General features: G+C 36.0%; 1 protein-coding gene across 1 annotated transcript in view; it reads right to left on the bottom strand.

Annotated features, from left to right (window-relative positions):
• Positions 1-14,214, bottom strand: part of INVS (inversin) — a gene marked incomplete at its 3' end in the record, with an annotated part of 101,958 nt that overhangs the window by 47,231 nt on the left and 40,513 nt on the right. The window contains 2 exon segments of the mRNA XM_084237331.1: positions 467-634; positions 3,694-3,867. Coding sequence (XP_084093457.1) covers positions 467-634; positions 3,694-3,867 — 342 coding nt within the window.

Below are 14,214 nucleotides of genomic sequence, written 5' to 3'. Positions count from 1 at the left end.
TCTCTATGTTTTCTCTCACCACGAGTATAATGAGAAGATTCAGGAAAAAAAAGTAGTCAAAATCCTCAAAAATGGATTTTTTTTGTATTTTTTTTATATGTTACACATATTTTTATCTTTATATCTTACACTTACTATTACTTATATTATTTATATTTTATACTTACTAAAAACAAGCATAAAACAAAGTCAGAGAGCGACAAATATAAATTCAGGAAAGTAGTTTGGGGGCCAGGAATGAGCATGGCTTGGGGAGAGAAAGCATTTGGAAAGTGGCATTTAGAAAACTTCTATGTGGTCTTATATAGTATTAAAATGTTTTTCTTGGGTGATGGGTTCACACGTTAGCTGTATTCTTTTGATGCATAAAATTTGTGTGAATATGATATATGTCTATGCATATATTGGATATTTCATTAAAAAAAGGGTTTTTTGGAAAGGTCATCAGGAGCACCATCTTCCTCACCAGAATGCATCGCACTGTATGAACCGCACTAGGATCTTTGTGGTTGGCTGCCCAGTGAAGTGGGATCTTGCCTTCGACATCAGGAATCCCGATGTTGGAATCATGCTTGATAAGCAGCTTCACATGCTCAGGATTATTGTAGTAGGCACTCCAATGCAGAGCTGTTTGCTACAAAATTGAGAGATTCTTCAAATAACAATAACAGTAATACACACAAGTTTTCTTCAAGTTTTTAGTGTGACAGACACTCTTGTAAAGGTTTTACATATGTTATAGCATGTAGTCTGATGACAACTTTGGGAGATCATCATTTATTAATTTGCATGTGACTGATGATGAAACTGAGTGCTAGGGGGATAAGTAATCTGTTCAAGGCTAGAAAGGTAGTAAGCAGCCCAAGTGAGATTTTAACCTGACTGACTCCAGAATCTGAACTCTTAATTATGGCAGCTGTTTAAGTGATCAGGTATTCAATTAATAAATGACAACACTGAAAAAGAGAAAAGAGTCCAATAATTTATGAATAATTACCAACAAAGTAAGTGGTGATAATGCACCAAATACCTTAAGGATTTGTTAGAATGCTCTGAATTTTAACATCTATCAAAAAGAAGATCTGTGCATAGGAACTCATAGATCTGGAACCTGTTTTTGTTTTATATCAAAGGATAAATTTAACTATAATTTCACAAGATAAATTGGTAGATCTAATTATTGTGAAAGATACATTTTGAAAATACAGTAACACTGATTTTATTTTAGATAAAAATTAAAAATGAACATCTGGCACTTGTTGACTTGGCTTTAAAATCCTTTCTGCTATTCTCAACATACCTCAGGAAGGTAACACAAAGACACTGTTCAGACATGTGTTATCCCCTGTGCATAGCACTGCCATCAAGCTAATCTAGAATTAGATTATTTAACAGCAGGAACCAAGCTCACTTGCCACAGTAACAACTTTAATTATCAACATTTAAGTGGTATTCATTCAAAGTGTATCTATAGGTATTCATTACAAAGAGTTACTCTTTAATTCACCACTTTTTTTTTTTTTTTATAGAGGCATGTTTTATTTATTTATTTATTTATTTGTTTTGTTTATACATGCACTGGGTACAGTCAGAAGCGCGGGAGGGTGAGAGAATTCACCAGAGCCAGAGCGGGGAGCAGAGCAGGCAGAAAGACCGAAGTACACTGCTGAGGGGAGCAGCGGGCGGCAGGAGAGGTCTGCGCGCCATGTGGGACCCTCCTCCGGTGGCCGGGGAGCAGCCGGGGATTGAACCGGCGCGGCACAAGCCGCGGGCAGCTTCGCAACCCAGCGCTCTACCGCTGCGCCACCGGGGAGGCCCTAATTCACCACTTTTTATTTGGTAATAAATTCAGTACAAAAAAATCACAAATAGCAATTAATCACTTATAATAACATTTTTAATAAACAACATATAACAGTTTCTATAACTCTTTCCCTGTGCTATATTTATTTTGAATATCATTATTGAAATGCAATATTATATCTGCAGAACTTAAAAGTACAAAGTTTAGGTTTGTATTTTCTACGTCTTTATTTTTTATTTTTCTAGTAATTCTTTTTTATTTTACTGTAATAAGATGTATAGAACATAAAATTTACCATTTTAACAGTTTCTAAGTACATGTCAGTAGCATTAAGTACATTCTTTTGTTGTGCAACCAGCAGCACTAGCCATCCCTAGAACTTAGTCATCTTCCCAAATTGAACCTCCATATCCATTTAACAATAATTTCCAATTCCCAACTCCTACAACCCCTGGCAAACATCATTTTATTTACTATTTCACATATAACGTATATAACGTGTAATATCCTAACAAATATTTCACACATAACATATAAGTGGCACCACATTTGTCCTTTTGTGCCTGACATTCCACTAAACGTATTGTCTTACCCAAGGATGTAAAAGTTCAACCACATTTTGGCATGCATCAGAATTTCATTCCTTTTAAAGGTTGAATAGTATTCCACTGTATGCATAGACTGCATCTTGCTCATCCAGCTGTCAATGGGTATTTGGGTTGTTTCCATTTTTTGGCTATTGTAAATAATGCTGCTGTAAACATGGAGGTACAGATATGTTTGAATTCCTGATTACAGTTATTTTTGGTATATATCCAGAAGAAGAATAACTGCAATGATAATTCTATATTTAATTTATTGAGGAATAGCCATTTTATATATTCTTTTTTAAAAAAAGATTTATTTTATTTATACAAAAACCGGGGTACAGGCCAGATGTGGGAGGGTGAGAGGATTCACCAGAGACAGAGGAGGGAACAGAACAGTCAGACTGACGAAATACACTGCTGAGGGGAGCAGTGGGCGAGACAGGAGAGGTCTGCTCGCCATGTGGGTTGCTCCGAGGCTGGCGGGAATTGAACGGGAGCTGCAGAGGCTGCCGACAGCTTCACAGCACTGCGCTCAACCGCCTGCACCACCAGGGAGGCCCCCATTTTATATACTCTTTGGAGAAATGTCTATTAAAGTCATTTGCCCAACGTTAACTGGGTTTATTTTTTCTTCATTTTCAATGTATGTCATAAAATCACTGGTCCATTATAGCTATCATCCATTGAGCGCATACTATGTACTGGGCACTGTGCTAAACACTTTATATGTATCACCTCACACTATCCTCAACAATATATTATTCCGCCTTCACATAGGAGAAAAGTGAGGCATTGAGGAGTCACAGTAATTTGTCCAGGGACACAAAACAAATGAGTAGGGGCTTCTAAAGTCAGGAAGTCAGGAAGTCTGATGCCAAAGCCCATGCACTAAACCACTATGCACTCAGTACATAGCCCTGGGCATCTGGTCATTTGCCTAAATAATTTTAGTAAACATCATCACAACTGGCTGTCAAACTTTGGGTTTTAGAGTTAGACAGATCTAGGTTTCAAAATTTGATCCTGCCACTTGAATCTTAGGCAGAATTTTAATCTTTATGAAATTCAGTATCCCTAGCTGTTAAAAAAAAAAAAAAAGACAGAACCCACCACAGACATGGCTGCTAGGAGAATAAATTGACATAATATATGTGAAATGTTTTACTGGGGTATATGGGGACTTGAAATTGCTCTACTAGGCATGTGAGTGGTAATTAGGCCTTCTACCTTAAAGGTTCACATCATAAAAGAAATATTTGCTTTTTCTTTTATTTGTTTTCTATTTTGATGGTCCATTACCTTATTTTTATCCTGTGTATCCACTTCTCCTGGTGCCATGAACTTCAGCAAAAGTGCCAAACACTTGGGGGTCTTGTGCCGGGTGGTCAAGTGCAAAGGAGTCATCTCTTCCAGGTCTTTTTGCATCCAGTTTGCTCTACGTGTAAGTAGGAGTTTCATGAAACGATAATTCCCCTGAATGAAGAAACAAGAGAAGGTAAGAAATTTAGTTTGGGGCCAAACTTATTTTTTAGCTTTAAATATTTTAATTATTCTACTAGAGTAATAACATTTAGATGAATTAATAAAAGGAAAATACTTAAAACTCTACTATACTATCAGTTGTTTCATTTTTCATGTTTCCTTCCAACCACTTTATATATATATATATATATATATATATATATAGTTTACACAGTGATTGATATTTCATTCGACTAAGGCAACATATTGTATTTATACATCTATTATTATTTCCAGTATTTCCTTTTATTGCACATGCTACACTGTACATTTTTCCACATAGTTTTTTTCTTATTTTTTTCATAAGAATAAATTATATGGAACCCAATTACTGGAATAAAGGAATACATATATTTTATAGGTATTAGTGTATTTTCCAAATTGCTATCAAGTAGTAGTAAACTATGAATGTGTTAGTTTTAACTCATTTTTACAAATACAGCAAAAAGGCGGTTTATACTAGATGGGCAGAACTGGGATGGATTAAAAAGTAAACTGATGCAGCTTAATTATTTCTATAATTGAAAGGTTAAGGTTATTTCCTTAAGCACCCTAATAGAACTTATTTTGTTAACCTGTATTCTACTATCTGTTCATTTCTTTCATAGTACTTATCTCCATTTGCAGGTACATATATATATGTTTCCCTTTACTGTGCTCTGCCTTACAAGATGTTATCATCATGGGGGCAGAGGCTATGTTTTATTGATCACTGTGTTGGCCTAGTTCCTGGCAGGAAAATAGGTACCAAATAAATATTACTTGAAGTATTGAGTTAATAAGAGGAAATGAAATATCTTCTAGAGTTTTTTTTATTCAAAAATTATTATTTAGTGTTGCTATATCATAATAGTTAAGAATCTTAATTCTTAAATATCTGGTAGTTGGTTACTGTTACTTCTTTCAGTTTTATCGAGATATAATTGACATACATCATTGCATATGTATAAGGTATGCAGCATAATGGTCTGGCCCATATATATTGTAAAATGATTAATGCTTCACTCATAGTGTACATCATCTGGACTTTACATTTCATTCAATACCAGCGTTTGAGAAGGATGGTGCTAAAATTTCCTCAAGAGGGCACCCTGCTCTAAATCTCCTGCCAGATTTCCTTTGAAAAAAGGAAAAGTGTCCAAGAAAAACAAATCTATGTGGTACTTGATATCAGAAAATAAGGTTTGACCTTTCGGAGTAAAACATTTCAAATATTACAGAATAATTCATCATGACCTTTTAAAAATATTCAGTCAGACAATCATTTGGATTCTGAAATTTAGAGGAAAAGGGAAGGAGAAAAATGAAACATATACATCTTGGTAGATGTACTAGATATGTATGGGGAGAGTGACGACTGACTTACAGATAGAGCACTTAGCATATGTACCTTTTTCATTATTCTGGGGATTCTACCAACACAAAACAAGGTATGCCTCAGTAATAATGTTTATTTATTCATTCTTGAAAAACATTCATGGAACCTTGTTTCAAAGCAGGGAATAGTAAAACGTTTGTACTCATTACAATGCTCTTTGACATAGATTTCATCTTTGCTCCTCATGGAAAATTTTTATAGATTAAATTATCTTCTTATCCCTCTATTGCCTCAAACAATAGAGGAGGAGGCAGCAAGACATAGATGATTGAGTGGCAGCTAGAATGGCCCATGATAGGGGGCATGTAAGATTGAAAGGCTGGACTTTATACATATAATATAAAGTTCAGCTAGTAGTAAATTAAGGAGAGAACCAAAGGCAGGGACACAAACATATAGCTGCTGATGCTTACACAGCATAGCTGAAATATAGCTGCTGATGCTTTCAGCTATGCTGTGAGGGATCAACTCCTTTCCGTCTAACCTGAAGTCTTTTGTCTACTGGCAGAATCCATGAAACCACTAGTAATGGACTAACTTTTTAGCTTTTTTGTAGAGTAAAATCAAACCTTAGATCTAGAAAATAATTCTCTATTATTACAATGTGAAATACAGTGTAAAAAGAAGTGAAAAATATGATTAGAGGGGCTAGAAAATGGAGAGCCTAATATATACAACATAAAGAGTCTAAATTTTATTGTATAAGTAATGGGGATCAACAAAGAGTTTAGGATAGAAAAAACATGAGTGGATTTGTGTTTCTAGAAAATACTCTGGAGGCTATGTGAAGCATTTAAAGGGAACAAATCTTCAGTCAGGAAGACCACTTAGGGGTTAGCAATCTAGAATAGAAATACGTAGGGCTAAAAGGAAGAGGAGAACAGATTAATGAAATATATACGAGGACTCCTGAATGGGTACAAGAGAGAGAGAGATAACAAGATGAAAGGAAAAATGGGTTTGGGGGTGGAGATTTATGAGTTCTGATATGTCACATTTGGAGTTTGGGCCATCTTAAGGACATAGCGAGGTCTATAAGAAAGTGTGTGTGTGTGTGTGATATATATACACACACACACACACACACATATATATCTGAAGTCTGGCAGAGAGAGTTAGATTCAAGATATAGGGTTATGAGTCATTTATATTAATATTACTTAATATTACTTCAATTGTTTTCTCCATACAATTTCTATATTCTAACTGATATATAAACATAATTTAAATATCCACCTAAATAGTACAATGCAATCTCATATATATATATATATATATATATATTTTTTTTTTTTTATCTAGGTCATGAGCTCCCACTACCATATCAAATTTAGAGCATAAATGGCCTGAAAAAGAAAGCAGGTCATCTGCTTGGTTATTTTCTTGTCTCAAATGATTTAAGTATCTGATTGAACCCTGGTCTCTCAGTCCTTTATTTACCATGCATCTTTTTAGGAAAGCGAACAGTTACAAAAATCAAGTTTGTGGGGCCTCCCCGGTGGCGCAGCGGTTGAGCGCTGGGTTGCGAAGCTGCCCGCGGCCACTGCGGTGCCGGTTCGATCCCCGGCTGCTCCCCGGCCACCAGAGGAGGGTCCCACATGGCGCACGGACCTCTCCTGCTGCCCGCTGCTCCCCTCAGCAGTGTACTTCTGCTCCCCGCTCTGGCTCTGGTGAATTCTCTCACCCTCCTGCGCTTCTGACTGTACCCAGTGCATGTATAAACCAACCAAATAAATAAATAAATAAATAAATAAGACACGCCTCTAGAAAATTAAAAAAAAAAAAAAAATCAAGTTTGTGAATGCCATGAATTCACTGAGCTATAGAAATGAAATTAAATCTGTCTTTCTTTTCCTAATCATAGATATTCTATCTTCTCCCTTAAATTTCTATCAAGACTAATCCTGTATATTATAGCTAAAATTTCTAATTACTCAACAACTGCACTAACCTAACATTTTAAGCAAATCCTTAAAACTATTTTTAAAAACTATTTGACAATTCTCTAAGCAAAGGCTAAGAATGGCACTTCAAAGACAGAACAGGAGCTTTATTTGTTATTTTCCAAGTTTAAGATGTTCATCCATCTGGCAGAGCAGCTAGACAATGCATCAGCCAAGAACATCTCTCTGGCTTGAAACTGATTCTGGCTCTCAAAAGAGGATTTGACTGAAGGAAAGGCAACATCTTTAGATGCTCTGTGGCTGAACTCTTGCCTCCTCCAAGCCTTGGCTCCATCCTCTAACATGGTTTCCATAGGAATAGACAGAGCTATCAAGTGGCATACAGTCAAACAGAAGGAAAAATGTTACTGTAAAAAAAAAAAAAGAAGAAGACGAAGACAGGCTTTTCTTTAAGAGAAGAACCTTGAAAAATTGTTTTGATTCTGAGACTTTCTTACCCAAAGCCATAATTTTCATGTGTTTTCCTTACCTAATATAATTGATTTAATTTAGATTATTACAAAGATTAGTCCCTTCGGTAGAGAGCATTTCATACAAAAGCAAAGTATCAAAAATAGTTATAAAATGTGGTGATGCTTATTTCCACAAGTACAATCATATTGTGCTTGTGAGGGGCCTTCATTTATTTAGAGTGGAATTTAAAACTGGCACAACTTTTGGGGATGATGATAAGATGTATCTTGTTGCTCACAGTTGATATTTTATTTATAGGAAAACATTTGTTTATGTGAAACCAGTAGTTCCAAAACTCTAGCATGCATCAGGATCATCTGGAGCTGAAAACACAGACTGCTGAGGCCTCCCTTCGTTTTTCAATTACTAAGGTCTGATGTAGGGTCCAAGAATTTGGATTTAAATAAGTTTCTGGCAGATGTTGTTGCTGCTGATCCAAGAATCCATACTTTGAGAACCACTGTTTAAACAAAGAGCCTATTTCAGAGTTCTTAACTCTGAAGAGCTTAAAACAAACAAATAATAAAACCAGCAAAACAAAAGGGCAATGTCTGTTCCATTCCTGATCAATAAAATCAGAATTCTGGACCTTTGGAATGAATATTTCTTATAAGTTCTGTAGGTGATTTGAAAATGACACCAAGACTGATAATTACTGACTTATTTCAATCATTCATTCAGCAGCTAATAGTTATTTACTATGAAATTACTTTAGGGATTTGGAAGCTTAAAAACTAATTAAAATACAGATATATAGCCATATACAATAATATAGTACAAGCAAGGAGGGGAGGGGTAAGCACATAAAATGTAATAAAAATTACTACAGAGACAGGTGGGACAGAGGATGCACTTTCAGTCCTTTGTGAAGAAGGGAAGGGAGATCAGGAAAGACTCCATGAAAGTGACAGTTGAGCTGGATCTTGACTTGGGATCACCAATGCTTCAAGATCACTCTATCGCTTTCTTGTTCCTCTTCCCCATTTCTATGATATGGATAACTATACAAAGATAGTTTTTGGTCTTACACCCACCTGTACTAATCAATTTGTCTCCATAAACTGCTCCTGTGCAGAAATTCTGAAGTCAACATTAGTTGTTATAAATCAAGTCTCTTGTATCTACTTAATACATGGTGGGTGCAATAATTCCCTATACTCCTTTGACTTTCACCATAATAGATAAGGAAGTCATTTGTAAAAGTTATTCATTAATGGAATACAATGATGAGATCAGTCTTACATACAGACAAACATAAGAAGAACTCTGAGGTGGGACAATTCCCTAGTCTCCAGGGGCAGTAAAGGATTCTTGATAAAAACAGTGCCAGAGCTACATCATCAAGTCTATACATAATGAAGAAGGCTTACATGGGAATGTACAAGGGCACTATGTGTGGAGAATGAGGGTGAAGATGAGGTGACTAGACTAAAAGTTTTAAATAATTATTAACAGTATGCCCAAGGATAGAGTAGAAAGGTAACACATGAAATCAAACCCATTTAAGCAAGGACTAGATAATAAAAGATTCCAGACTTTTTTCCTTTGCCTTTCTAAAGCAACATTGAAGGATTTAAATAAGGCAGTGACATACGAAAGGCCTCAGCCAAATCATCACCACATCTGAAGGCAAATGATTGAATTTCACTTAGTCGCAGTTTCTCCCACCTCAAGAAAGAAGAGGCTGGTTTATGACCCAAAGTGGTTCTGACAGACTGAAACAGGTTCTGACTACCTCAAACAGCTGAAATCTGTTCTGACTTGTTCAAAACAACTGAACCCGAAAATAACTGAAACTGAAACCAATTGATACTGGTTCTGACAGGTTCAAAATGTTATGATTTGTTCAAACCAACTGAATCTGAAAGCAAATGAAAATGAAACCAACCAACACTGGTTATGACTGGTTCAAAACACTTGCATCTGGTTACACAGGTTCAAACCACTTCCAACAGGTTCAAACTGGCAGAAATAGGTTTGGACCAGCTGAAACCGATTCCGACCTGTTCAAACTGGCTCAAACCAGTCTGATTGGCTGAAACCAGATCTCACCAAGTCAGAAATGATTTCAGTTGTCCTGAGGCAGTCAGAACTGGTTTTTGCTGGCTTGAACTGGCCAGAACCGGCTCCAGCAGGTCGGAACCTGTTTGAAACAACTAGAACTGGTTTCAGCCAGTCGGAACTGAAAAATATTGAAAATTGGGTAAATAAAGTTAGGAAAAAGATACCTACAATTCCATTATCCTAAGCCTAACATAAATTCTATTACCATTTTGGTACAATCTCTTCCACTCCTTTTTTCAATTTGTTTAATTTCAGAGGTGATTTTTATAGTTTTTTTAGTTTTTAGATTTTTATAGTTTCCATCTGTAAAGGCAGGACAGGACACAGTGCAGGTTTTCTGATCCCATGCAGACCGGGGTAAAGGAGGAGTCAGAGTACTCAGTGGTTTTTTGTAGGTCTTTATTGGGGTTCAGCGGGCACGTGGCAGGCAGGGGCGCTGGGGGGGCCGGGAGGCTGGCAGGCCTCCCAGCCCCCAGCAAATCCTCACTCCACCTGGGCTCTCTGGTGATCTCAGCTTCTCTTCGGCTTCTGCTGCTGCTACTGGCGTCCCCGTGACGCCGCCCTTAGAAGCCCAGTCTTAGCCCAGGTGAATCACATCTACCTATGCCCACACCCTATTCCAGGTGCCCGCCATCAGGCATGCATTCAGGACCTCATCTATTCTGATGGCGGGAGGGCAGAAAAGCCTGACATTTTCTTTACCCTACACTATCAAACTATAACTAGTTTTATATATGAAATAAGCAGTGATTTTAAAAATAACTTTTTAAATGATTAGTCAACCATTATAATAATAACTGACTGAGGTAGGACTAGTCAAAGGATGCTAAAACTAGAGGGTGGAAATTTGGGTAGTAGTAGGATATTTACATAGCCCCAAATTAGCTCTCCGCAAAATGCTTATTAATTACAAAGAGAAAAACAGTAACATTACAGTGGAGCAACCTGGCAGATGCAACTTTATTCAAGTGATCAAAGTTAACATCACCACTAATGGGACAAATCAACATCATTTGCTTCTTGTGATACACTAAGCATACAACATCATTCCTGTGGTATTCTTACCAAAAGCACATAACCTGACTTAAATTATGAGTAAATATCAGACAAGTACAAAACAAAAGACAATATAACTGGCCTGTATTCTTACAAAATCTCAATGTTATAAAGTGAGTGCACATGCATGAGAGTACATAGGTGCACACACACGTAAGTGAGGAGTTGCTGTAGATTAATGAAGATTAAAAAGACACTAATTGAATGTAATGCCTGGTCCTTTTAAATGGGACAATTGGGAAACTAAGGTTCATGGATTAGATAATGGTGTTTATTTTTGTTAACTAATTTTGATCATTGAACTAAGGTTATCTAAGAGAATGCTCTTGTTTTTAGGAAATATGCACTAGAGATTTGGGGGCAAAGGAAAATCTTGTTTGCAACTTTCTCCAGATGCTTCATAATATAATGCCTATATACTCACATAAATTGAGAGAGAGGAAAGAGAAGAATAAAGCATTTGTAGTTAAATATACACATTTTGGGAATTTGAGTGAAGGGTCCATGAGAATTCTCTGCACTATTATTGCAACTTTTCTATAAGCCTGAACTTATGCCAAAATATAAAGTTAGAAGAAAAGAGTATCTATTATAAAAGTAATAACATTCATTAAAGAAATATCAGAAATAAATATAAAGAAGAAAACAATGACCAGCATGCATCTCACCAACTTGATGTAATCATGGTTTACATTTTGATGTACTCTTCCAGTCTCTTGTCTATAAGACATGTTTTTTATCCTCAACTGCACTTAAATTTTGAAACGCTCCATAATCATGCCGCAGCTAATATTCACATTTGTCCATTGTGAAAGCCTGAATTAAAAGCACTTCATAGGTAAGAAAAGATAAATTCAAAAAGATTAACCTATGGATTTACTTTTAAAAGATTATCAGTTTATATCATGACAGGAAAAAAAAAGCTACTAAATAGCTGGCTGACTATGACTCACAAACTGTGATGTAGTTACCTGTAATATGGTAAGTTTGGAAATAATTTCTGGAATTCCTTCTAATACTTAAATGCTGGCATTTTAACCTTTTCTATGATCAGTAACTTTTTACACTTTTATAGTAGGCACTAGACAAATATTTCTTAACAACAAATGAATTATAAATCATAAATGGGTGATTCTGTTACACAGATTATGATTCTGTTACACAGATTATGAAAATAAAAGTGGTTTGTAAAGTATAACATAATTATAATTTGTTATTATTACTGATGATTTGGGGTAGAAAACAATATAAAAATAACTGCTGATTCCAAAAGAGACTAAAGTTAAGATATATCACCCTTTTAAAAAGAAATGTCACCTTTTTGTAGGAATTTAAGAAATTTACTATGAAGTTTATTTCTGTAATACTCTTGTTTCAAGTATAATTCACCTTATTCTCATCAATAACCAATTTAACTGACTGTTTACAGACAGATGGAGAGACAAATGACAAATTAGTATTCCCCAGGTTTGTGGCATAGACATAAAAAGTGAATTTATTTTTCAAATACCTTTTATAGCCATAGCCTTGCAAGTAGAAGACATCTTATCTGGTTTACTATTGATCCAAATGACAAGGCTGAGCATCAGATTAAGGATATGTCAGAAACCTGAAAGAAGGCTACCAACAAATGCAGAAGGATGGTAGCTTCTTTCAAAATGATCTATTAAGGCTCCCGTGTTTACAAAGGCAGTTGAGAAAACACAGCACAGTATACCAGGTTGCATCAAGTAACCAGCAGAGTGCTCATAAAAACTTCTGGTACTAAGGTGAACCCCCATATACCAATAACGACACATATTCATTTCCAGCAGTAAAAACTATACTCAAGTGTTTTTTTTTTTAATATTTTATTTATTTATTTATTTATTTATTTATACAAGCACTGGGTACAGTCAGAAGCGCGGGAGGGTGAGAGTATTCACCAGAGCCAGACCAGGGAGCAGAGCAGGCAGAAGGACTGAAGTACACTGCTGAGGGGAGCAGCGGGCAGCAGGAGAGGTCTGCGCGCCATGTGGGACCCTCCTCTGGTGGCCGGGGAGCAGCTGGGGATCGAACCGGCGCTGCAGAGGCTGCGGGCAGCTTCGCAAACCAGCGCTCAACCGCTGCGCCACCGGGGAGGCCCTATACTCAAGTTTTTGATAACATAAAAGAAATGGCTTTTTCTTCAGCTCACATCCCTTTCCTGTTGTCAGATTCTTCAATAAGTGGTAGCATTCCTAAGAGATGATATCTATTTTAAACAATGAGAGATACTATCTAATTTAAAATCAACTGCTAACCAGAAAGATCAAGTAAGATTTCAGAATTTTAATTCTAATTATCTTCTTTTGTAAGAGTCAAGTATGACTTGGCTAAGTATGGTAATGACAAAAAATATCATGCCAAATAGATGTTCTGAAAAATAAAAATTCCAAGGGTGTATTTTCTATATAGTACAATATTTTATGGAAAAAAAAAAGAAATGTCTTGGGTATAAAATACCAAGCATGCTAAAAAAATGTAGCAAAACAAAAAAAGAAACCTGATCAGAGGTGCAAAAAATCTGTCTTTTGTGATCACCTTGGGACTAGCACTTCTTTAAGGAAGATCCATTACTTTCTAGGCTAGAATGAATTGAAGAATTTTGTGAGAATCATGGGAATAGAAAAAGCTTCAGAAAATTCCCCTTTCAAATGGCTTTAGACAGACTTGAACTAGTTTTTCAAAACCCAGAGTGCTCTAGCCAATATCAAGAGACCAACATTTGACATTGTTATGGACTAAAGAGATAGAGAGCTGTGGTCTAAAACTATTTAAAATATCAGCAAACTGCTAAACTTTTCATTTTCTAGCCAGCATGTGGCACTTTTTGTGGCAATATTATTTTTATCGATCTTAAATAGTGGTAAATATAAGCTTAACTGCATTATCATTATCATTATCAAATGCTAGAGATTCATCAAGACCTCTGATTTTGGTTTTGACTCTATTATAGTTATCTAAAAATGAGCATATCATTCAATTATTAATAATTGAACACCTGCTTTGTGTAATGTAGGTGTTACACAAAGGTGAACACCTGCTTTGTATAATGTAAGGCTTTGATTTAGATAGGCCTCAGTTTCCTCAACTGGGAAATGATGGAGTTCATTTATGTTGCAAACTGGTATTTACCAGTGTTTCACAGATCGCCAGTTCCTTAAGATGCTATTCGGTCCTTCTGCCTGCTCTGCTCCCCGTTCTGGCTCTGGTGAGTTCTCTCACCCTCCCGCGCTTCTGACTGTATCCAGTGCTTGTATAAATAAATAAATAAATCCTTAAAAAAAAATTAAATTATTTAGATCAAATTATTATGAGAAATCCTAGATTTAAAAAAAACAGGTTTCTTTATGTATGACTTCT

The sequence above is a fragment of the Talpa europaea genome (assembly GCF_964194135.1).
Source record: "Talpa europaea genome assembly, chromosome: 7".
NCBI classification, from domain to species: Eukaryota; Metazoa; Chordata; class Mammalia; order Eulipotyphla; family Talpidae; genus Talpa; species Talpa europaea.
The sequence above is the reverse complement of the archived record's forward strand: the minus strand, read 5'-3'. Positions and strand labels throughout refer to the sequence as shown.